The 26,813-nt window shown below is 38.4% G+C and overlaps 1 protein-coding gene across 3 annotated transcripts in view; it reads right to left on the bottom strand.

The window, feature by feature from the left end:
* The window catches only part of RNF115 (ring finger protein 115), an 88,925-nt gene that overhangs the window by 37,062 nt on the left and 25,050 nt on the right, over positions 1 to 26,813 (bottom strand). For all 3 annotated transcript variants that reach the window (XR_006206671.1, XM_042953710.1, XM_042953709.1), the window contains 3 exons: positions 24,181 to 24,239; positions 20,282 to 20,339; positions 2,338 to 2,549 (listed from right to left, as the gene is read on the bottom strand). Coding sequence is in view for 2 of the 3 variants with exons in the window: in XM_042953710.1 (XP_042809644.1) it covers positions 2,338 to 2,549; positions 20,282 to 20,339; positions 24,181 to 24,239 (329 nt within the window). In the remaining variant the exon portion in view is untranslated. The remainder of the gene's footprint in view (positions 1 to 2,337; positions 2,550 to 20,281; positions 20,340 to 24,180; positions 24,240 to 26,813) is intronic.

A 26,813-nucleotide genomic window follows, 5' to 3' on the forward strand; every position in this document is an offset into this window, starting at 1 on the left:
GTCCAAAATGTCAGTAAGTCCCAAATCTAAGAACCCTGCTACAGACTAAAGAAAATCAGAATAAAGAAAACACCTTGGGAAAACAAATATTTAGGAAATATCCACAAGAAGGAAAAGTCTGAGAAGAGGTAGATCGAGAAAACTTCCTGTCATGGAAATCAGAGAAGTAGAGAATTTCAAGAGGGAGGAAAATGTTGAATTCAGTAAGTTAGAGCCAAACAATAAAGATTTCCGAGTATCCATTGGGTCTGCAACTAGAAGGTCACCAGCGATTTTAGTGATAGGAGGGCCAAATTATAGTAGCACAGTAATAATAAGAGATGAGAAAGTACACAAAATAAATGCAGAGTCCTCTTAGGAAATTTTATTGAAAAAGAAAGGAAGTAAGATTGGGCAGTAACTAAAGTGATGTTCTCAACTCTGGCTAAAATCAGAATAACCTCAGAAGGTTTTAAAAATTACCAATGCCTGGATCTCACTCAGAATACTTAAATCAGAATCCCTGGGGACCGGGACCAGGCATCAGTGTTTCTTAAAATATCCTCAGTGACACTAATGTACAGCCAGTGTTGAAAACCATGCTGCGGAAGTGTGGGGGGGTGGGGAGTAGCAAAGGGGAAAAGGGGAGCAAGGAGAAGAAAATGGATGAAACTAAATCTCAGAAGAAGCTGGTAAAGAATGAATCAGAAACATGGGCTGGTAGAGTTACTTTGAAAACAAAGGATACCTCATCTCAGGAGACTGGAAGGAGAAATAAATATTAGGTACAGAAACTGGACACAGGGTTTTTGGGAGTTCATGTCTAAGGCCTCAATTTTCAAAATGAAGAATATAAGTCAGCTGCTGAGAATCAGCCTACCAGATGGGAAATCTGGAATGAAATTTGGTGAAAGATCAAAATATTTCCTGAGGGGAATGCAAATTAAAAGACTAATCAAAAGCACTGACAGTCTAATGAAGATTAAATATACTTTGCCAGTTGCAGGGGCATCGACGGGCACACTTAATGATTTTCTTCCAGCAGTGCTCAGCCATCCCCCAGGGGAGGAGCAAGGAAAAGCAAACCACAACACGGATCCAAAATTGGCAGTTTAGTGGGTGGGAGAAAAAAAAAGTGCACAGGAAGTAAAATTTGAGAAGAACTAGCTAGGTTCAACAATGCAATCCACACTAGGTAGAGCAGCTAAAGTAATCTATATGCAGTTTAACTGGCACAGATTTACCTCTAAGCACCATACATTCTTATAATGGTCTGAGATTTTTTGGTTTTCGTCCTAGACAATGCCATTAAATTAGATTTCCTATATTCTATGACTGTCCTAAGAAGAAATGTCTACAACTAACTTTGAAATTTATAAGATATAATATGAACTAATGGACAAACAGATGGATAGGTAGGTGATAAGTATAGTAAACTATTAATAATAAAACCTAGAAGTTGTGTGTATGTGTGAGGGAGTACAGGCTCTAGAACAGCATTGTCCAATAGGACTGAGATAATGGAAATGTTCTATGAGTGCTGTAAAATATGGTAACTACTAGTTGTCTGTAGCTACTGAGCCCTTGAAATATGGCTGTGTGAAGAATTTTGAGCTTTATTAACTTTTAATTAATTTAAATTGATATAACCACATGTGGCTAGTGGCTGCCATGCAGCACTAGATTTATATATCCCTGGGTTCAAGTAAATCCTGGCTCTACCACTGATCCAGGTTATTTTATTTATCTGAGTCTCAGTTTATTCTTATATAAATGGAGAACAGCAATAGCACCTACTAGTCCATATGGATTAAATAAGATAAGCAGAGAAAGCATTAAGCACAGTCCTATGCATATGGCAAACATTTACAAAATCTATTATTCCTACATGAGATCAAGCGCCAGCATCTGTTTTGCTCACCACTGTATCTCCAGTGTCTAATACAATTAGACAAGACTCTGCATTTATTCCTAGTAAATTTCATATTAAGTCCATTGCTCCAACTTGCTGAGGTCTTTTTGAATCCTAATGTCACCCAATATATTGGATATCCCTCCCTCTCCATATCTTCTGAAATTTTGATAAACAAATATATCACCTATATATTAATCTGAGACACTAATAATAAAATTAACCAGAGACCTATAGCATTAGTTTCATCATCCTTTAGTTTATCATCACTCGTTAACTGGTAGTAGTTGAGTACAGACATTCAATTTAACTTCACCTTCATTCTTTCTATAGATCTCCATCTTATCCATAAAGGTAAGAAGTATGAGAACCTATAAGGATTAGATTAAGCCAATACGTCCTTCACTGAAACTACCATTAAAGAGAACTTAAAAACACTCACTCACCCTTCAATAGCTGGGGATCTATCAGGACGAGTACTTCCCCGCGATCTATATCTTCGAGTCATTGGCAGCCGTGGAGGCCGACTTGGTCCCCAGAAGTCGGTATGAGTTTGGTGACCCCTCTCATTGCCTCTATTATCTTGGTCCAGTGGACTGCTACTTAGAAATGGTCTGAAGTCTGGGAAAAACATCGTGTGGTCCAAATGTTCCCAGAGCTAGTAAAAAACAGAAATAAAGAACACATTACTCGTTTCAAGATCAGAGGAAAGAGGAAATGGTAAGAACAAATACTGAAAAAAGAGAGGAATAATTTTTAACACTTTGAAATTAAGCAGCTCCAAACTAAAGAAGTATATGTTGGGGCGCCTTGGTGGCTCAGTCAGTTAAGTGTCGGACTCTTGATCTAGGCCTAGGTCATGAGCTCATAGTTCATGGATAAAGCCCATATCTGTGCAGATAGTGTAGAGTCTGCTTGGGATTCTCTCTCTCTCCTTCTCTCTCTCTGCCCCTCCCTGACTTGCATGCTCTCAAAATATAGAAATAAACTTTAAAAAATTAAAGAAGTATACGTTTCCTCAAGTCTATGGAGGAGAAAAGAGATACCTTTCAAATGCAAGCATGGAGGCTGGGGTTTACATACTAAGAAACTTCATTTCCTTCATATAGAAACGAACCAAAAGCTGGACCCCTTCCTTAACACTGAGCTCATATCCACAGGCCTCTGACCAGTTCCCCTTCTGAAGTAAAAATGTGAGCCAGAGATGATCATGGACTTCTGTCCTACGCATAAGCAACCATTTAGATCAATGTTATATTCTTCTATTTTATCACAAATGACATCCATATTTCTACTATATAATAATCTAAGATTTAAATAAAATGGCTATATTTACATACACTTGTAAAAAAGCACCGTCACCACAGAGTGGAGACAGAGGTCTATAAAATACTTCTCTTGGATCTAGAAGCTACATCAAAAAGGGGTATTGTCAAAGCTTTAACAAGACAGTGTAGAAATATCTGTTAAGACCGTTCTGTTGTATATACTTTTATTTTATCATTAAAAGGGTGTTGTTGGGGGTATAGGGAGAGGACTGGGGGTGGGGATGTGTGTTTGTTGGGTTTGGCAAAGGGATTATTCAACAAAGAGTGAATGGAAAAAACAAACCACCACTAAAATAATTTAAATTTTATTTACCTGTACACCAGATACTTTAAGAGTTCCATAGAACAACACTACTTATTTCACTCCATCCAACCAAGTACATAATCCTGGTCACATCCTGTCTTTTTGTTTTGTTGCAAAGTTTTAAATCAAACAGACAAACCTATATTTAATGTATATATAATAATAGGGAGACAAAACTGCTCGGCACATGACCTTAGGTCTTAAAATCCTCACAGCTCATCTCCAGACTAAACATTTCCTCCAGAGACTCATACTAACAACGGCCTCCTCTACAAAGAGTCAGCAGCACAGCTGCAAGTTAAAGCTGAGCTGATTCTTGGGGCGCCTGGGTGGCTCAGTCGGTTAAGCATCTGACTTCGGCTCAGGTCCTGATCTTGCAGTTCGTGAGTTCGAGCCCTGCGTTGGGCTCTGAGCTGACAGCTCAGAGCCTGGAGCCTGCTTCGGATTTTGTGTCTCCCTCTCTCTCTGCCCCTCCCCTGCTCATGCTCTGTCTCTGTCTCAAAAATAAATAAAAACATTTAAAAAAAAAAAAAAAAAAAAAAAAGCTGAGCTGATTCCAGACCCCACTCTAGTCTCCACATACTCAATTCCTGAAATTAAACAACTCTTGATTAGGTTTGTCAATAATGTTATTTTTTGCTATTTTTTCCAGTTTACATTTTGCTTCTTGATTTTCAAAGATGTTTCCTTCCTTTTTAATTAAAAAATACACAATCAATGTTACAAAAATGCGAACGCAGGATATAAAATATGAAGTGCAATCCAGTCTCCATTCAGCCATGACCAATTCCTACCCCTAATTCTACTCTCCTACTCAGAGGTTACTTTGGTGTATAGAATTCCAATCTTTAAATATAAGTGTTCACACACACGCACACACACTCCCTCCCCCTCCCTCCCTCTCTCTCTCTCTCTCTCTCTCTCTCTCTCTCTGTCTCTCTGTCTCTCTGTCTCTCTCTCTCTCTCTCTCTCTCATTCAACAAATGTTTGTTTAGCATGTACTCTGTCCCAATCACTTTCTGGGAACTGTTAAGATGCAGAAATGAATAAAATTTTTAAAAGAAAAAAAAAGAACCTCTGCCCTAATGGATTTCATTTGTAAGTGGGAAAAGACACTACCCCTCCCCCCAAAGGAAGACAAACTGCAAATGTTACATAAGGGATAAAAGCCATGCCTCGAGGGGAAAAAAAGGCTTGCACTGACTTAGAACACACACTGTCATATCATTCTTTTCAACAGTAGCATAGCCTGGATGTTTTGTATTTTATCTAGTCTTTACCATTTTTACTATGATCTCTAGTATTTGATACATCTAAAATAACATAATAAATGAGGTATAAGAAAATAAAATATATACCCATGTAACCATCTCTTAGTTCAGGTCACTAAAGCCACCGAAACCCTGTGTCCCTCCCTGCCCCAACCTCCAGAGTTAACCACTACCCGTAATTTTTTTATCATCCCCTCTTCTTCATAGTTTCACTAGAAATGCATATACCCCTAATAACATGGGCCTTACGGATTATGAAAGTGCTTTATGAAAGCACTTGCTTTCTTGGCTGCACATGTTGGTGCATTCATTTTCACACACACTTTATACCATACTTTTTAAAATCTTTTCTCCTCTCAATAAACATCTTACTGTTTCCAGGTTTTTGCTATAACAGCCAGTGTGAACATTCATGTATGTGTCTTCGGCTACAGAGGCAGAACGGTCTCTCCGTTGGTAAGACATATACAACTTTATATGGTCTATACGTCTTTACTTTACAAGGCAATGCCAAACTGTCTTCCAAAGTAGTTGTGCCAATTCACACATCCACCAAGAGTTTCCATTGCACCAGATCCTGGCAAGCACTAAATATCATAGGTCTTTTTTCTTTTTAGTTTTTACCAACCTACTAGATTGAAAATGGCATCTCACTGTAAGATTTTTGTTTCTGTTTTTGTTTCTGGTGTGTAAGAATAAACAGGAGGGTTTGTTTAAAATGTATATTCTTTGGCCCTACTCCAGAAAGTAAATTCAATAGGTCTGTAGTGAGCCTGAAAGACTCCCTTCAGCATATCTTATATAGAAGGCCTATCTATTAGCAATGAACTCCCTGAAACGTTGTTTATCTGGGAATGTCTTAATTTCTCCTTCATTTTTTTTTAACTTATTTATTTTTGAGTGAGAGAGCGCGCAAGTGATTGAGGGGCAGAGAGAGAGGGTGAGAGAAAGAATCCCATGAGGGGCAGAGAGAGAGGGAGAGAGAGTGCAGAGCCCGGTGCACAAGCTCACCGAATGCAGGGCTCAAACTCACGAACCGAACTGTGAGATCGTGATTTGAGCCAAAGCTGATGCTCAACTGACTGAGTTACCCAGGCGTCTCTCTCTCCTTAAATGTTATCACTGCTTCTAGCCTTTAATATTAACCCAACCTTGAATTCTTAGGATGAACACAGTAGATTGCTGGACTCTATTCTGGGGTTTTCTCCATCTACAATCAAGTGAATTGGCTTCTGATTTTCCTTTTGTGTCCTATCCTTGTCTGGTTTTGCTATCAGGTTATCCTAGCCCCATAAAATGTAGTAGGAAGCATTCTTTCTTTCTTATGGAAAGCACAGAAATAAAATTACTGAGTATTTTAAATTTTGTTAGATAGTACCAAACTATCCTCCAAAGGGCTATACCAATCTATACTCCTACCAGAGTATAAGAGCTTACATTCTCCATACTCTTGCCAATACTATTTTTTAACAAATTTTTAAAATTTCTAATGTCCAATCTGATAAGAAAAACATAAATAAGATTTCTCTAAATACTAATGAGATAAAGCACCTTTTCATTTTAAATGCCATTTGTACTTCTTATCATATCAGATTTATTTCCCTTTGTTTTCTAGTGACAGCCCCCTCTGGTAAAGATCACTTGCTTCTAGTCTGAAAAGTGGTTTACAACACAAAGTTTTTCTTGACTCCAAATTCCAAGGTAAATGCAACATTTAAATATCCAAAACTACACTTGCCTTTAATAAGTGAAAAAGTATGACCCCCTCCATGTTCTCCAACATCCAACTCACATAAACTATAGGAAATGTACAGTTCCTGTACTATACGAATAAAATTCCATAAAGTTTGCTCACAGAAAACTCTCCAAAGGAAAAAACTAAGTATGGGGGCACCCGGGTGGCTCCACTGGCTGAACGTCCGACTCTTGATTTCAGCTCAGGGCATGACCCCAGAGCCTCATGTTGAGCTCTACACTGAGCATGGAGCCTACCTGAGATTCATTCTCATTCTCATTCTCTCTCTCTCTCTCTCTCCGCCCCCTCCCCTGCTCAAGCACACACGCTCTCCCTCTCTCAAATAATAATAAAACTAAATATGTGAAAATTTGAATAGAAGAAAAATCAAGCACCAAGACCATAATATCAATAATATGCATTGATAATTATATACAAATTGTTACCACATCTAACACATGTAAAAATTCTGAAGGAACCCAAGTTCAGAAGCAGCTTCAACATCAGCATAAGGCATTTTGTTACTTGTCTGGAAACCACAAATTAGTGCAAACAAATAATATCAATGTACCTGTCCCAAAATAATAGCGTACCCTGACCACAGAACACAGGATAAAAAATGCATTACACAAATGTATACCAAATCAACACCAAGATAAGAACAGTTTCAGGTCATTTGCCTCTGAGCAGACTTAGACAAGCATAAGAGGAAAAAAATAGCTCATATACAAAACTGGGTATTCAGAACATGGCTTACACAAGTAAAAACAGAGAACACTATTACAAAGTTTGGGTGAAACATTTAAAAGAATCACAGAGACCGTTTGTTTGACAAGTTTTGCTTGAAAAAGTGAAATGTTGGGGCACCTGGGTGGCTCAGGCAGGTGAGTGTCCGTCTTCGGCTCAGGTCATGATCTCACAGTTCATGGGTTCAAGCCCTGCGTCAGGCTATGTGCTGACAGCTCAGAGCCTGGAGCTTGCTTCAGATTCTGTGTCTCCCTCCCTCTCTCTGCCCCCTCCCCCACTCATTCTCTGTCTCTCTCACTCTCAAAAATAAACAAATATTAAAAAAAAATTTTTTTTAACTGAAATGTTATTATGAATGCAGGTAAAAAGACAATGCTTCTGAAAATACATGGACTGAAATATTTATGTATTTCAATACAAAAAAACAGGATGTGGGGCACCTAGGTGGCTCAGTCCGTTGAATCTCAATTCTGGTTCAGGTCATGATCTCACGGTTCAAGAGTTTGGGCCCCAAGTGGGGTTTGCTGCTGTCAGTGCACAGCCTGCTTCAGCTCCTCTGTCCCTCTCTCTCTCTGTCTCTCTCCCCCACCTGCGTGCTTTCTCTCTCTCAAAACAAAAACAAAAACAAAAACAAAAAACAAAAAAAGGGGCGCCTGGGTGGCTCAGTCGGTTAAGCGGTGGACTTCGGCTCAGGTCATGATCTCGCGGTCCGTGAGTTCGAGCCCCGTGTCGGGCTCTGTGCTGACAGCTCAGAGCCTGGAGCCTGTTTCAGATTCTGTGTCTCCCTCTCTCTGACCCTCCCCCATTCATGCTTTGTCTCTCTCTGTCTCAAAAATAAATAAACGTTAAAAAAAAAAAAATTAAAAAAAAAAACAAAAAAACCCAGAATGGGCAGTACTTTCCATTTAGCACAATCTGCTGTACGCTAACCATGATCAGATGAGCACCTCTTAAAATACTATGGTCTGTTCCTCAAAAGTTAAAGAGTTACCATATGACCCAGCAATTTCACACCTAGTCATATACCTAAGAAAACTGAAAAACATATGGTCACACAAAAATCTGTACACAAATATTCATTATTCATAACAACTAAATAGTATAAACAACCAAATGCCCACCAACTGATGAATGAATAAACAAAATACTGTTTTGCCATACAATTGAAATATTATGCAGCCATAAAAAAATTGAAAAAAATAAAGTACTGATACATGCTACAACATGGATGAACCTTGAAAACATTATAAGTGAAAAACATCAGTCACAAAAGTCACATAATGTATGATTTATATAAAATGTCCCAAATAGGCAAATCCACAGAGAAAATAAATTGGTGGTCTTACCTAGGACTGAGGGAGCTGGGGAGAAAAAGGAGTGACTACTAATGGCTATAGGGTTACTTTTTGGGGTGATGAAAAAGTTCTAGAATTAGTGGGGATGGTTGTATACTATGAACATACTAAAACCACTGAATTGTACACTTTAAATGGGTGAATTATGTGGTATGTGAATTATATCTTAAAAAATACTAGTCCCACAGAGATAAATCAATTTAGAGTACAATTTTGAAAAAGTGCACAACTTTATGAAAATATTAAATCAAGATAAGGAATACAACCATCACCTCCAAATGTATTCTAATGCCCCTAGGTAATCCCTCCTCCTACCCCTCCCTAACCCTAAGCAACCACTGATCTTTCTGTGGTTTGTGTTTTCTAGAATTTTATATTTTCTGGAATTTCATTTAAAGGGGATATTGTGTATACTCTGGCTTCTTTTAATCAATTATTTTGACATTCATCCACATTTTTACATGTATGTATCAATGGTTTATGCTCAGAAGTATTCCATAATATGGTTACCATAATGTGCCTAACCTTTCACCTGTTGATGGACATTTAGATTGTTTCTAATTTTTAGCTATTAGAAATAAAGTCACTATGAATATTTGTATACGTATTTATATATGCAGATACATCTTTGAAAAAAAAAAACCAGCTAGTGTATTTTCTAAAGTGATTGTGCCATTTTTATATTCAATTTCAGCTGTTCCACAGCCTCACCGAGTTAGTATGGCAAGCTTTTCAAACTTTAGCCATCCGGAGAATTGTGCAGTGGTATATTTCACTGTTGTTTTAACTTGCATTTCCCTAATGGTTAATGACGTTGAGCATTTCTTTTTTTGATGTTGAGCATTTTTCTACATGTTTATTTGCCCTATGTACATCTTTTTTGGTGCAGATTATTTCATTTTAAGAAGTTCTTTATATAGCTGGATACATTTTTCTGCATGTTTATTTGCCCTATGTACATCTTTTTTGGTGAAGATTATTTCATTTTAAGAAGTTCCTTATATAGCTGGATACAAGTCCTTTATGAAATAAATAATCTGAAGATATTTTCTCCCAGACTGTGGCTTGTCTTTTCATTCTTATGAAGAAGAGTAGAAGTTTTTAATTTTGATGAAGTCCAATTTATCAGCCTTTTCTTTTATGGAGCATACTTTTGGGGTCATATCTAAGAAATCTTTGCCTAACCCAAGGTCATAAAGATTTTTTCCTATGTTTCCTTCTTCAAGTTATCAAAAGTTTTACATTTAGGTCTACTTTCTATCTTGAGCTCATTTCTGTATATGGTTTAAAGTATGTATCTAGGGGCACCTGGCTGGCTTAGTCGGTTAAGCGTCTGACTCTTGATCTTGGCTCAGGTCATAACATTACAGTTCTTGAGTTTGTGCCCCATATCAGGCTCTGCGCTGATGGCAAGGAGCCTGCTTGGAATTCTGTCTCTCTTTCTCTCTGCTCTCCCCCCATTTACGTGCTCGCTCTCAATCAAAATAAATAAACTTTAATGAAGTATGTATCTAAGCTCATATTTGTGTACTGTGACTATCCAAATGTTTCAGTACCATTTATTTATTTATATTTTTAATTTTTTATTTTTGAGAGAGAGAGAGAGCATGAGTGGGGAAGAGGTAGAGGGGCAGGGAGGAGGGAGACAGAGAGGGAGAGAGAGAGAGGGAGAGAGAGAGAGGGAGGGAGAGAGAGGGAGGGAGGGAGAGAGAGAGGGAAGGAGGGAGAGAGAGAGGGAGGGAGGGAGAGAGAGAGGGAGGGAGGGAGAGAGAGAGAGAGAGAGAGGGAGGGAGAGAGAGAGAGAGAGGGGAGGGAGAGAGAGAGAGAGAGAGGGAGGGAGAGAGAGAGAGAGAGAGAGGGAGGGAGAGAGGGAGGGAGAGAGGGAGGGAGGGAGAGAGGGAGGGAGAGAGGGAGGGAGGGACACAGGGAGAGAGGGAGACAGGGAGGGAGGGAGGGGGGGTAGAGAGAGAGAGAGAGAGAGAGAGAGAGAGAGAGAGAGAATATCCTAACAAAGCTGCACACTCAGCGAGGAGCAAAACACAGAACTCGATCCCACAACCCGAGGATCATAACCTGAGCTGAAATCAAGAGTTGGACGCTCTGGAACCAGAAAAGGCCCTGAATAGCCAAAACAATCCTGAAAAAGAAAACCAAAGCTGGAAGCATCACAATCCCAGACTTCAAGCTGTATTACAAAGTTGTGATCATCAAGATAGTATGGTACTGACACAAAAACAGACACTTAGATCAATGGAACAGAATAGACAACCGAGAAATGGACCCACAAACATATGGCCAACTAATCTTTGACAGAACAGGAAAGAATATCCACTGGAAGAAAGATAGTCTCTTCAGCAAATGGTGCTGGAAAAACTGGACAGCAACATGCAGAAGAATGAACCTGGACCACTTTCTTACACCATACACAAAAATAAACTCAAAATGGATGAAAAACCTAAATGTAAGACAGAAAGCCATCAAAATCCCAGTGGAGAAAACAGGCAACAACCTCTTTGACTTGAGCCACAGCAACTTCTTACCTGAATGTCTCCAGAGGCCAGGGAAACAAAAGCAAAAATGAACTATTCCTTTTTAAAAGAATTTTTTTTAACATTTATTCATTTTTTGAGAGACACAGACAGTGCGAGTGGGGAAAGGACAGAGAGGGAGACGCAGAATTCAAAGCAGGCTCTGAGCTGTCAGCACAGGGCCCAACATGGGGTTCGAACTCACGAACAGTGAGAACATAACCTGAGCCAAAGTCGGACGCTTAACCTGCTGAGCCACCCAGGCGCCCCAAAAACAAACTATTCCTCATCAAGATAAAAAGCTTCTGCACAGCAAAGGAAGCAAACTAAAAGGCAACCAACGGAATGGGAAAAGATATTTGCAAATGACATATCTGATAAAGGGTTAGTATCCAAAATCTATAAAGAACTTATAAAAACCAACACAATCCAGTGAAGAAATGGGCAAAACATGAATAGACAGTTTTCCAAAGAAGACATCCAGATGGCTAACAGACACATGAAAAAATGCTCAACATCACTCATCATCAGAGAAATACAAATCAAAACCACAATGAGATACCACCTTACAGTGTGGCTAAAATTAACTCGGGCAACAACAGATGTTGGCGAGGATACAGAGAAAGAGGAACGCTTTGCACTGCTGGTGGGAATGCAAACTGGTTGCAGCCACTCTGGAAAACAGTATGGAGGTTCCTCAAAAAGTTAAAAATAGATGGGGCTCCTGGATGGCTCAGTCAGTTAAACGTCTGACTTTGCCTCAGGTCATGATTTTGCAATTTGTGGGTTCAAGCCCCATGATGGGCTCTGTGCTGACAGCCTGGAGCCTGCTTGAGATTCTGTGTCTCCCTCCCTCTTTGCCCCTCCCTGGCTCATGCTCTGTCTCTCTCAAAAATAAATAAAGGTTAAAAAAGTTAAAAAAAAAAAAAAGTTAAAAATAGAACTACCCTATGACCCAGGAATTGCACTAGTAGGCATTTATCCGAAGGATACAGAAGTGCTATTTCGAAGGGGCACATGCACTCTAATGTTTATAGCAGCACTGCTGACAACAGCCAAAGTATGGAAAGAGCCTAAATGTCCATTGATGACTGGATAAAGAAGATGTGGTATATATACACAATGGAATATTACTTGGCAATCAAAAATAATGAAATCTTGCCATTTACAACAACATGGATGGAACTAGAGTGTATTATGCTAAGCAAAATCAGTCAGAGAAAGACAAGTATCCTATGACTTCACTCATGTGCAATTTAAGATACAAAACAGATGAACGTAAGGGAAAGGAACCAAAGATAATATAAAAACAGAGAGGGAGATAAACCATAAGAGGCTCTTAAATATAGAGAACAAGCTGAGGGTTGCTGGAGGGGTGTTGGGTGGGGGGAATGGGCTAAAGGGGCATTAAGGAGGACACTTGTTGGGATGAGCACTGGGTGTTATATGTAAGTGATGAATCACCAAATTATATTCCTGGAACCATTATTACAATATATTTGAAAGCCTATCCTTTTTCTCCTGAATTGCCTTTGTTCCTTTGTCAAAATCAGTTGTCCATAGTGTATGTCTGTTTCTAGACTCTGGATACTCTGTTCTTCTGATCTATCTGTCTTCATGACAATACCACTGTCATGATTACTGTAGCTTTATAATAAATTTTGAAATCAGGTAGTATTGGTCCTCCAACTTTTTTCTTCTTTTTCAAAGAAGTTTTAGCTATTCTACATATTTGCATTTCCATGTGAATTTAGAATCTGCTTGTCAATTTTTTTAAAAAATACTTTTAATGTTTATTTTTGAGAGAGAGAGACAAAGACAGAGACAGAGCATGAGTGGGGGAGGGGCAGAGAGAGGGAGACACAGAATCCAAAGCAGGCTCCCAGGCTCTGAGCTGTCAGCACAGAGCCCAACACGGGGCTCAAACCCACAAGCCGTGAGATCATGACCTGAGCTAAAGTCGGACACTTAACTGACTGAGCCACCCAGGCACCCCTTTGCTTGTCAATTCCCATAAAAATGCTGACTGGGATCTTCACTAGAATTATACTGAATTATAAATGACATCCCAACAATATTAAGTTGATCCATGAGTGGTACATATTTCTCCACTGGTGTTCTTCAATTTTTCTAAGTAACATGTTATAATTCTCCATGTTCAGATCTTAGACATCTTTCTGAAACTTAAAATATTTAATATTTGTATACAATTGTAAATTATTTTTTAATTTCAATTACCAACTGTTGCTAATATGTAAAAATATATTTGATTTTTGTTTTTCTTATATCCTGCAACCTTGCTAAATCCACTACCTCTAACAAGGGCTTTCTTATAGATTCCATCAGGTTTCCAACATAAAAGACCATGTCAATATGTCTTCACTTCCAATGTGGATGCCATTTATATGTGTGTGTGTATCTCTCTATCTTATTACACTGGCTAGAACCTCCAAAACAACATTGAACACAGGTGATGAGGGAAGACATCCTGGTCTTGTTCCTGATCTTAGCTAGAAAACACTTTGTTTCACCATTAATTATGACGTTAGTTGTAGGATTTTATTAGATGCTCTTTGTCAGATTAAGGAAATTACCATCTATTTTAGTTTGCTGAGAGTTTTTATCAAAAATTAATGTTAGTGAGCATCTGGGTGGCCCAGTTGATTGAGTGTCCAACTTTTAATTTTGACTCAGATCATGATCTCACAGTTAATGGGATCAAGCCCTGTGTCAGGCTCCACCCTGATGGTGCAGAGCCCGCTTGGGTTTCTCCCTCTCTTCTCCTCTCTCTCTGCCCCTCCCCCACTCAGATGCTCACTTTCTCTCAAAATAAACATTTTTTAAAAATTGATGTTAGATTTTGTCAAATGCTTTATTTGCATCCATTAAGATGACTGTATGATAGTGTTACTATGGTGGATCATGTTGATTTTCAAATGCTGAACTAATATTCAAATTATGAACTAACCTTGTATTCCTGAACTGAAATAAATCCCATTTGAGTATGATGTCTAATCCTTCTCATAGTGTTGGGTTCTATTTGCTAAAATTTTGTTTAGAATTTTCACATCTATATTCATGTTCATGAGGGGATATGTCCATAGTTTTTCCCGACTCATGATTTTTAGATATTAGAAACCTAAACTATATATTCATCCTGAGAAAGGTAGTAACTGTTATTAGCAAGTAGGCAAAGAAGTACAGGGATCTCACTTATCATGGAAATAAAGCTTCTACTTAGAAGTAAATGGAAGGATGAATAAAATTATTGCAAACCTCAAAGCTAAGAGGACAATTTAAAGACCTATACTTTAAAAGGTCTGTCTCCAGGAAATAGATTTGTTCAATAAATCAAGGAAAAATTAGAATAGTTTTTTTTTTAAGAATAATAAACAACAACAACAACAAAAAAAAGAATAATAAACAGGGCACGTGGGTGACTCAGCTGGTTAAGCAAGGACTCTTGATTTCAGCTCAGGTCATGATCTCGTGGTTTGTGGGATCAAGCCCGCTGTCAGGCTTTGCACTGACAGCTCAGAGCCTGCTTGGGATTCTCTCTCTCCCTCTCCCCAACTTGTGCTCTCCCACATGCACACTCTCTCTCAAAAATAAGTAAACATTAAAAAAGAAGAAGAAACATTAGAATAATTACAAGGAGCAGTAATTATGAGCAGAAAGAAAAGTAAAAAAAAGTGTGCTCAACCTCAAATCAACTCAGGGGTGTGTGGAATATAAGGCTTAAAAGTAAATGGATGGGGCACCTGGGTGGCTCAGTCAGTTAAGTGTCCGACTTCAGCTCAGGTCATGATCTCACAGTTTGTGGGTTCGAGCCCCGCGTCGGGCTCTGTGCTGACAGCTCAGAGCCTGGAGCCTGCTTGGGATTCTGCATCTCCCTCTCTCCCTGACCCTCCCCCACTCACACTCTGTCTCTCTTTCAAGAATAAACATTAAAAAAAAATTAAAAAAATAAGTAAATGGAAATTTGGGGCACCTGGGTGTCTCCACCAGGTGAATGTCCAACTCTTGGGTTTCGGCTCAGGTCATGATCTCATGGTTCATGGGATCGAGCCCCACACTAGGCTTCGTGCTGACAGCATGGAGCTGCTTAGGATTCTCTTTCAAAATAAATAAATAAACTTTTTTTAAAAACAGTAAATGGAGATTCAGAGGTTTGTAATACACTGGCTGGGCAAGAAAAGGGCCCTCAAAAAGAAATCTTAAGACTATTGTTGCAACCACGACAAATTCCTAAATTTTACTAAAATACAGAACTCAAATACTATTCATAAAGAAAAATTATGATGTACAATCCCCTATCCCCCAGTAATATAAACACTGTCATAAATAATCTCTGGAAAGGCCCCTCCTCCCAAATGACTTTAAATTTACAGGCCATGGACTCTGGGCAACTGGCACACACTGAACAGAAAACTGGCAAGGCTGACACCAAGAATATATTATTTTACCCTTCTTCCTTCAGTTACCATTAAGTTTGTAGTCTTTGCTTGACAACAGTGTTATGGGTGTGAACTGAGTAAGCACTGAATTATCCAAAGTTCTTTTTTGAACAACTGCTGAAAAGCTCAGGAGCTTTACTTGACATTTCCAAACCGACTGGATGTGAAGCAGGTACCATGAAATGAGCTTTACGTCTTCACACTAAAAAGTGAGACACATGGAAAGATCTGGCTGAATTAATTCAAACTTTAAGATTAAATCCAGGCTGCAACTGCTCAAAGAACCCAAATTCTACTGGTCAAGTGAGTGCAAGCCCTCTGGCTGAGACTAAGAACAAACAGGTAAAGGATGGTTAACCTGGAGAAGGATGGCTTAAAATCTTTAACTCCCTTTTTACTAGGTTGAATCATTTACAATTGCCATTTCTGTAGGTCAGAAATAGAATATTGACAATTTTATTTAGTTCAATGTAATTTAATTCTACACTGTTTTTTATTATTTCGGAGCCTTCTCCACAGGTCCCAAGAGCACACACAAAGAACATAAGTTGGTACTGGAGAGTCTTTCTTCATGGAGGTAAAAGCAATACTTATCTCACGTTATCACTAACCTTCTCCCCCAGCTGCCACAGTCACTACTTCTACACCCCTGCTAATTTCAGGCTTAAATTACTGAACTCAAAAGTGAAGAGGGAAGAATCAGATCTCCCATTTCCATCTCTGACCCCTTCACTCATCCTTCGTTATTCTTCTCTACCAGAGGAGTGATGTATCTTACTGGTGAGTGGCAAGAGCCTAACATTGGCTGATTCATTTCTCCAATGGATGGAGTTCACATTTTAGGACGCTATAAAAATGCAGAAGGAATGGTTCTGAATATGAATGCCTGTTCTGCAACCTCTAATTCTTAGGTTAGTCATCCTATGTAAACTAAGGATGTCGACTAGGCCACGGATCAATTATGTTCTCCAATATGGTTGAATAAGACTAAATTTTTATTTCCATCTGTCTGGCTTCTGTGGTTTATTTCTCAAGGTGTTCTAGACTCAGAGGTTAAGGGAAAAGATACAATCAATGATCAACCATCACATATAACCAGACATGTTTAACACAAGGTAATAGTTTAATAAATACAGGGTAGATGTGAGACAATATAATCTCAAAATATGTAATTCTTTTAACTACAAAGAGACAAAAAAGATTTTTGACGTAATCCTAAATAAATTTTAAAAAGCAGAAATACTCTGTGAATGCCTCTGAAAACAGTTATAAAGCATGCATGTGAAAAATGTAAAATATTATGCAAAGAAATAAATAAAGCTAAAATAAGGTGATGAGAATACAGGAGATTTTTTATTTTTTAAAAAATCTTCTTAATGTTATTATAGAATCTTTCGGTGCCTATGCCTCAAGATAAAACCTGAAAGGAAATGTATGGAAAAAAGGAGCTCTTGGAATAGCGGCACTCCAAATGTTTTTTAATATCTCTTAATTGTCGTTATAATGCCACATCATGTACCAAAAGAAATTTTATTCAAATAAATATAAATCAGAATGCTCAGAGCACCCCACCCTCTTGTGTATACCTGGGAGTTCTGTTTCCAGGAAGCCATCTATCTTATTTTCTGCTAATCCGAGGCAGCAGTCACAGCCACTCTTGCACTGAAGTGATCTGTTTAGGTAAGCTGAGACTCTCAGATCAGATGTCTGTCTCACTGGTACCAGGTCATGGTCAGCTTTCAAGTAATCAATGAAACCCTCATGTAGCCATGGGCTCAATTCCCTAGGTTACCACCAGGAACCTCAGTACAGCAATGTCCTTCCTCTCTCCAAACTGCTAGCAACATTTTTAGGTTCATTCTCCACTGACCTTTGCGCAATACTCAAAGAAAGCTCCCATTTAACTGGCAACCCTCCTCCCACCCTCACTCCATCTTTACCCTCTTTCTGTCTTCCCCACCCCAGATCCACTTAATTTAAAAAAAAAAAAAAAAAAAAAAATCAATACCGATCTTGTTGAAAGTTTTGCTTGGACTAAGTCTCTTCTAATATATCTAATATTTTAATTAAGTCAGCTATTAGTAAAGGCTAATTATAGAAAATGGCCTTGTCTTTCTTTGTACAAGCAACTCTGACTGAAGAAAAACAGAACAAAATTGAGCATAAGTTTTTGCTGAAATATCAACTAAAATCTGGAAAAGGAAAAAAAAAGTTTGGTTGCTATTTATAATTTTCTACGTTTTTTATCCAGGGACAAGAGTATAAAACCCTACAATTTATGAATGCTATTTTGAGATAATTTTTCTCACCTAATCGCTTTTTTAAATACCATCTACCCTGTTTAAACTTCTCTATGAAGGAATTTTACCTTCCTTCACTCATGCATGGCAGGCACATTGGCCTGCACATCTAGCATGTATTAATTCATTTAATCCCTGTGAGGTAGATGTTATCCCCAATTGACAGGCGAGGAAACGAGGCACTGAGAGACCCTAAGTAATTTTGCCCAGGTTACATAACAGTTACATACCAGCTCAACCCAGGATGAAGCTGAGGCAATCTTGTTCCAGACATACTACTATGTTGTCTGACCTTTCCTGCTAGAGACTGCAGCCCCCCAATCTCTCCCTTCTCCTGTGCTTGTTACATACACCCCACAATAAGCTTATCACACTCTGTATACTCTTTGTTTTCTTATTTGCTTCATATGTGTTTGTACTTGTTCCCCAACTAAATTATAAGTTCCTGGCAGGCAAGGCAACCATGACATTTGCTTCTTGCCCCTACTTCCAGCAGATTGCTATGTATAAAACATTCAATACACCCTTTTTAAGCTGATTGATTTAAATCCCTGGCAATTTCTATAACATTATAAAAAGAGATTTTTTTCTATTTTCTAAATTCAAAAAGGAGAAAACTGACATATTCAAGCATGATGACCAGAGAGTTCTACAGAGGGAAAACTGGGCATAATCCTGCCCTTGCTACAACCCTAAGGGACATGAAGCCACGGGCTATATGACTCAGCAAAATTACTTTAACACCTGAAGGATAGCTCATGCCATCAGTGACAGATTTAGCATTACTAAAGTTAGGAAACTGACTACCTATATTTATTTTTCTTCTTAATGCATCTCCTCCTGGTGAGTCATATCTACAAAACTGACAGACTGAAGTTTTTCCATTTCCTAAGAGAACTAACATTTAAAGAAAATCAGATGAAGTTTCTTCAGCATATGTATAATCAGTAAGTGACAATCTGTGTTAGCAGGAATAGCACACACAGGGAAAAACATACTAAAATCAGAAAGGCTTCCAGGCCTGGCAAGCATACTAAATTTTAAATAATGTTTTTTAATCCATCAAAACAAGAAAATAAAAATGGGTGTTCAAAGACACGAAATGTTTTAAAGCACACGCTAATCAGCCCATGTACTAAGGCACTTCAGAGTTAACCAAAAACCTTAAGACTGGATATTAAGAAGTACACAGACCATAAGTAAAAGAAAATACCCTTAGTAAAACAGGACTTTTACTCAAACATTTCATCAAGCTTCTTGACTGTAATTCTACAACATAAAAATCTGGGGGACTACAGGTCTTAAGAGAAATTTCAGAGGATAAAGGAGAGAAGCTTAGGGTTTTATGGGCTTCTTATTGAACACCAACTTTCCAATGCACGGCTAACAGCTTTAATTTACACACAAATAAATATCAAAAAATTGTGCTAGCTCTCTAATGCAGCTGAGCTATCTCTGGAAAAGGCTAATGTGATCCTGAAATACACACAAAAAATTCTGATTATGGGATTTAACTTTTTTTCTTTTAGCATCTGTTAGCTTTCTGAAGCCAACCAAGTTGTGTGGCAATAGAAGCAAAAGCAAACCGGTGTTTCTTGTAGGCTGAGACAGATGGCCTGTTCCTTATGCGCTACAGTCTCTAAATTATTAAAAACAAAGAGCATTTAACACCACTTACCTATACACTTAAAAATGGTTAAAATGATCAAAAGCAAACAAACAAGGAATTTTAAGCCAGTGAATAAAGCGAAAAAGAAAATTGCTCTGAATTTAAAGTAAAATGGTCTTCCAAGATGCAGACTAATGCGTTTTCAAATCATAGTTGTCCCCAAAAATATGGACACTACATTCTATAAAGAACTATAAATTAATTATAGGTCCACCTTGAGAGCTGGAGGCAAGTAAATACAGTATTCTTCATCTGGCCCCCTAATTCCAATCACACCAAACCACCACATTTCATTAGAGGCAACCTCTAAAAAGCAGTCCTTCTGTGTACAGTTGAAGACTGTGCCTCGTTGTGACTTCAAGTACAACTCATTCTGCCTGCTCTTTACTGGGCTGTCACATCACCAAAGCAGAGTATACAGCACTGTTGTTTCACAAACAACACAGCTTTTTTTCTCACACCACCAGGTTTAAAACAGCACAGATGAAGGAGGTTACTCTCTCTTCATCAAGGGTTTACCAAAAGTAACATGCCAAAGGCCGAACTACTAAAACACAAGTATCTTCCTGAGGGCTACTCTGGCACACATCTTTCTTGTAGACTCTGATGTTTTGCTGCACTGGGAAGTGAAAATCCGTCAAGATTTTAACACCCACCCACTCCCTACAGAATCCCTACAGCCAAAGGAAAACTTACCTCTGCAAAGTGTGTTGATGTGCTATTGTCTATCCGGCTGCTGCCACCACCTACAAAACTGAAGAGAAAAAGGAATGAGTACCAGTTCTATTCCTAGGAACGAGCTTCCCTCCCAGAAGCTAAATATAGAATGGTACAATGAGAACAAAGCCCAATAAGGAAAAATAACTCATCCCAACGTGACACCTACGAAGGAAATTATGAAGAACTGGCTTGTGGCTTAATCTATGAAAAACATTTTAACAAACTACAAAACCAAGCATAAATCAAGTGAAAAATTGAAAAGAGGGGCCACCACAGAGTGGGAAGAAGGACCCACAGCCAGCAATGCAATTCAAATTTGACCCAGCAAGAGAAGAAAAACATTTATTCTCAAAGAGGTGAAGAACTAAAAGATTCTCAAAACGTTTCACTAAAAAATCATTCAACCACCAGATGAACACAACATGTAAGACTATTTGGGAATGATTAAATATAGTACTGCAAGGGGTCTGGTACGATATTTAGCACATTATAAAAGAACTCAATAAACATTTTTTCTCCTTCTGACAGTTTTCCCTATTCTTTGATTATCCTATACATCTTTCAGGGCCCATCTCAGATGCTACCTCCTTCATGAAGTCTTTTCTGAGCTCACCAACCAAACGAGGATCCTCCACACCCCTCTGCACTTTGACTTTGATTCTAAATTCTACCTTTTTATAAATATCTAGTATTTGTCTCATCCATTTCTAATCCTTCCCTCCTTTCATAAATATAAATTCAGAGGGTAAAGACTGTATTAATACCACAAATATATGTAAAGTGTTTACTGTGTGTCAGACATTATACAGAGCACTCACCATTTTTGAAAACCTGAAACGCTGTATCTTATGTTGATAACTTGCAAATAAAAGTTGAGTTAAAATTGAATGTGGAAACAAAATAACTACTCCTAAAGATTAGGGAGAAATATCAGATCCCATGAAATTTGCAAAAAAAAAAAAAAAAGAGAGAGAGCCAGAGAGCGGAAAATGGCCAACACTTTGTGGGGCAGAGAGGGATAGAAAGAATCAGAAGAACTGCTAGATACCACTTTTACTTCAAGAGACACAAGCCTACAAACATGTACACACAGTCACTCCAATGATACAAGTCCACAAACTACAGTAGCTTTCAGTTTCAGAACACCAATCCAGGCACTGAGCTCAGCTCACTGAGGAAACAAACAGACCCTGGTTAGCCTAGAACCAAAAGTGAAAAAGTAAAGCTAATGCCATCCCCTATGTAGCCATGCTCAGGCCTTATTTGCTAATTAGAAACCATTTAACACTTACATTTGTTTCAGAAGTTAAAAACACTTTTACAAAAACATTTCAAATGTAGAACAAGCCCTCTAGAAATACTAGTACATTTATGCTAAATTACGTAAATAATTCAACTACCACCATGTACCCATTTTATTGCTCAAGCCTAGATAGGCCTCCAGGGCTCTTTCCTGCCTTTACTATCTGGTTTCAGAGATTCAAATATCCTTGGTAATTAAAGCTATCAACTCTATTTTCTTATAGTTCTGCTCCCCTTGAAACTCCCCCAGCATTCCCTTTCCTTAAAATTCCTCCATATTTTAAGAGTGACAGGGCTAATCATAGAGAAGGGACAACCACATCTCCTGAGAAATGTTCTCACAAATGTTACAAATGCCCCTCTGACGAATGTCTAGTAGCATCTGGAGCCCATTATCCAGTACCTACATGTAAGGACCTCTTCTCATTAATTTTTATCATCCACTACTTACACTGTAATTGCTAAGTATGCAAATCAGCAAATGTTTAGGAACTTCATAAAAGGGAATATCATGCTAGCTCTAAAATACTGATTCTGAGAAAAAGGTTTCTTCAACCATTTAAAACACTGATCTTTCAGGGGCACCTAGGTGGCTCAGTCAGTTAAGACTCTTGATCTCAGCTCAGATCATAACCATGATCTCACGGTTATAAGATGAAGCTCCACATCTGGCTCAGCACATGGAGCCTACTTGGAATCCTCTCTCTCCCTCTCTGCCCCTCCCCTGCTTGCACACACCAAGGCACACACTCTCTCAAAATAAACAAACATTTAAAGAATAAATAAGTAAAATACTGATCTTTTAAAAGACATAATCTTTACATCTGAGTATTTGCTACCAATAGCACTTGCACAAGATAACCTTTGACCTACAAAGGCACAAATAAAAGAATTAAGTCAAGTGAAAGCAGGATCCATAAAACTCATAGTTCCCTGCTAAAAAAAAAAGATTCATCCTGCAGTTGATCACCATCTGCACTTAGAACCGTACTTTGTATACAGGGCTAAAGAAACCAAGGTTACTACTTAGAAAATTTAGAAAAAAATAAGCCAATTAATTGCTTCCCAATAACCAATATGCTCCTTACTTAACACATGCACAGCGTAAGTGTTTGCAGTAAGTATGTGATGCAATTGTAACAGCACAAATAAAAAGCTACCCCAAGTTAGCATGCCATTCACACAAAATTGCTACTTTCGCTGTCATGCTAATTTCCACAGGTTTAGAGCTAGTATTATGTTATTTAAAACCAAGGCTATTAGATCAACATGTAAGTGTTTGTACCAAACTTGATCTCATGCCATATACTGCCCCAAGAAGCTCCAGTTCATGTACACATATAATCGCCAATCGTTAATAAAGTTAAACTAATAGTACATACTGTAAAATGTGTAGTTTTTTCCTGGTTGTGGAAGGGACCTTCAACTTTAGAGTCTGCCAACAGCAACAGTAAAGACATTATTTACTGCCATTAAAACCTCCAGTAAAGGAATTACTTACTGCCATTAAAACCTCCAAAGTCGGGGCGCCTGGGTGGCTCAGTTGGTTAAGCGTCGGACTTCGGCTCAGGTCATGATTTCGCGGTCCGTGAGTTCAAGCCCCACATCGGGCTCTGTGCTGACAGCTCAGAGCCCGGAGCCTGTTTCAGATTCTGTGTCTCCCTCTCTCTCTGACCCTCCCCCCCGTTCATGCTCTGTCTCTCTCTGTCTCAAAAATAAAATAAAACATTAAAAAATTAAAAAAAAAAAACAAAAAAAAAACCTCCAAAGTCACTCCAAGATTAAAAGAAGCTTCAAATTACAGGTTCTTTTTATCCAGTCAGTATTTCTTCATTTGTCCAGCCACTGTCTAACCACATAGCCACAAAAGAACAAATGTGCCATTATGTTTAGCCAAAAAAGGCCATCATCCTATCAACGCTATTCTTTTTATTTTTTACAGTTTTATTCATATTAACCAAGATGTACTATAAAATACTGTCACTCAGAAATAGTTTCTCTTTTTACAGGTTTTAGATCTTTAATAAGACCAATTTCAAGCATTACAAACCCAAGTATTAACATTACAGTGACAGATGGCATAGGCAATGCTTTTAGTAAGAACAGGGAGCTAAGGCTTCCTCAAGGCAGACTAACAGCTCGGCTTCTCTGGCTGGAACAGCCTATTTACCTTATATTAGATATCTTTGTCAGGAGTTGCTCCCCAGCCCACCAAAGAAACGTAATTCACCTGCAGGCAACAGAGTGGCCACTAAAAACCACCCAATAATCTAAAGGAACACCAAAGTCTCAGAAAATAAATGAACACTTACCAGATTTACTCTGATACGGATATAGAGGTTTCCAAGGAATGCCACATACACACAATCTGAAACAGCGCCTCTCATCTCATCACATCCCAAATTTTCCCATTTTTATTACTCTTCCCCCTGCCACTTTTCCTCCCTCTTTCCCTCCCTCTCTCAGCAGAGTGTAAGTTATAAAACCAATTTCTTTCTATTCATTCAGTAGATGCTGAAAGAAAGTAATTTGGATAACTGAATGCCTGATTTATTCATGAGCTTGTACAATACCTGGAATCATCTGTCACTTCTTCAATAAAGCCTGATTCACATCTGGGACAAATATATTCCTATAAAAGAAAGGAAGAAATAATAAAAGTCTTTCATTAGAAAGCCAAGTATGTCGTTTCAGAATAATATGCTGTACACACACTGAAGCTCTGAAATGTTACATGTACTTGCTGACTACAAGGACAGTTTTTTTCTACCACACTCTGGCAAATAAAGAATTCCTTAAGAAATTTGCAGACTGTCTTCCTAAGAGGTTCCCCCTGAGAACTCTGAGAGGGAGAATGTCAGATTTTTTTTAAATTTGGGCTGAATTTTTAAAAAACTGGAATCAATCCATGATCTAATATTCTCTTCAAATCTAATGAAAAATCTCCACTAAATATCAGAGCAGTAAGATTATAATATTGATAGGTACAAAAACTGCCATTTTTTTGCTATAAACATATAGAAGACACAAACTGAATCACAGTATAAATCAACTGGTAGACTAGAAATTCACAATGAAATTTTACAATATTTCTAATCTATTTTTTGACTACCAATAATTCCCAATAAAACTTAACATTCTCAGGTATTTAACAGAAATGTTAATTTACAGCCACCTTGGGTGGCTTATACTCAGTTGAGTGTCTGACTCTTGATTTCAACTCAGGTTGTGATCTCATAGTTTATGAGACTGAGCCCTGCATCGGGTTCATGCTGACAGTGCAAAGCCTGCTTGGGATTCTCTCTCCCTCTCTCTCTCTGCCCCTCTGGAGCGCGCTCTCTCTATCTCTCTCTCTCTCTCTCTCTCAAAATAAATAAATAAACATTAAAAAAAAAGAATGTTAATTCAAATAACTAGAACAATTCCATTAAATCAGCCTCTATTTCCTTTGGTACCTTGAATCTTTATTTTTTATTTTTTAAGGTTTTTATCTTTAAGAGACAGAGTGTGAGCAGGGGAGGGGCAGAGAGAGAGGGAGACACAGAATCTGAAGCAGGCTCCAGGCTCTGAGCTGTCAGCACAGAGCCCGACGTGGGGCTCGAACTCACAAACCACAAGATCATGACCTGAGCCGAAGTCAGATGCTTAACCAACCACCCAGGCACCCTGAATCTTTCTTTTAAATAAATATCAAGCATTGATATTGACAACAAAGAATATACATTAGAGACTGTCTTATCATAGTTTTAAAAAATGTACTTTAACTCCCTATTAAAATAGATCTAGGAAAGACATTTTCAACTATTTTCTTGCTCCCTATATTCTAAACCTTAAATAAACTTTGTCTTATCAGAAAGTGATGTAAGCCATATTGGGTTACTCAAAGACAGAATGGTAATTCAAACATTAAAATGCTTTCTTAAAAGAGATATAAAGAAAAAAGACCAATCCCCTCCATCAAGGAAATTAGCTGGGTGAGGATACAATCTATCAAAGAAACAGTAAAATTTAATAAAATAATTGCTATAATCAATGCACACTGGGAATATAAGGAAAGGCCAAAGTTTGCCTAAGAGAATCAGGAAGGCTTTCTCTAAAACAGAGACTTAAATTATTAGTCTGTTTGCTCCATGAAAAAGGAAATTATGAGCTTAGGATCATAACAACAGAATATAACACACATGGAATTTGGAGGGGAGTGGTTGACACAGGAGCGTGGATAGGCAGGCAAGGGTAAGACTGTGGAAAACTTCAGATTAACTATGAACTTTAACCTGTGGATCAGAAGCTCTCACATTTTTTTCTCGGCTACCCACATGAAGGACGAGAAACACACAACTGGCACACTGTAAACTACTCCAGAAATAAAATAATCTGGAAATCATATAAATCCCTAAGCCCCTCCCTCTACTCCTTCATCCTCCAACCTCCCAAGTAGCAGTAATTCTATCCCTTTGTCTCCCACTAAGAAAGTTTATCTGAGTGCAAATGAGATTGATTTCAGAAGGCTAACCTTAAATCTATTCTAAGGTCTAATGTTAAAAAGAAAGACAGGAATCAATTACGGGACACCTGGGTGGCTCAGTTGGTTGAGCATCTGACTTCAGCTCAGGTCACAATCTCACGGTTCGTCAGTTCAAGCCCCACATTGGGCTCTCTGCTGTCAGCACAGAGCCTCCTTCAGATCCTCTGTCCTCCTTTCACTGCCCCTCCCCAGCTTGCACTCTCTCAAAAATAAACAAACATTAAAAAAAGGAATCAATCACAACCATAGTGCTGGCTCCTATGATTTCCTCCCTCTCCGCTCACTCATTCCCAATGTTTAAATATCTTCTGTATGGAACAATTCCCAAATGTGTATCTCCACCCCATACCATGCTTCTGAACGCTCTTTCTTTCTTACACTTACACACACACCTGATGAGCTGGCACACCAGTCTGCTCATACTGGAAACCTGGGAGCCATTCCTGATACCTCCCATTCCGCTATCTTCCAACATTCAACAATCAAATCCTGGCACTCCTAGTTTGAACACATTTCTCAAATCTGCTCCATGCCCCACTGCCACACTATCTTAAGCCAGGACTGGACCTAGACACAGAAATACCTTTCCTCTTAAGTGTCACAGCCTTTCCATATCTTCTGCATACTGAAGTCAGAATGATCTTTTTTTAAACATAAAAACAGCCATGTCATTTCCCAGCT

Source organism: Panthera leo, chromosome C1, assembly GCF_018350215.1.
Source record: "Panthera leo isolate Ple1 chromosome C1, P.leo_Ple1_pat1.1, whole genome shotgun sequence".
Lineage (NCBI taxonomy): Eukaryota > Metazoa > Chordata > Mammalia > Carnivora > Felidae > Panthera > Panthera leo.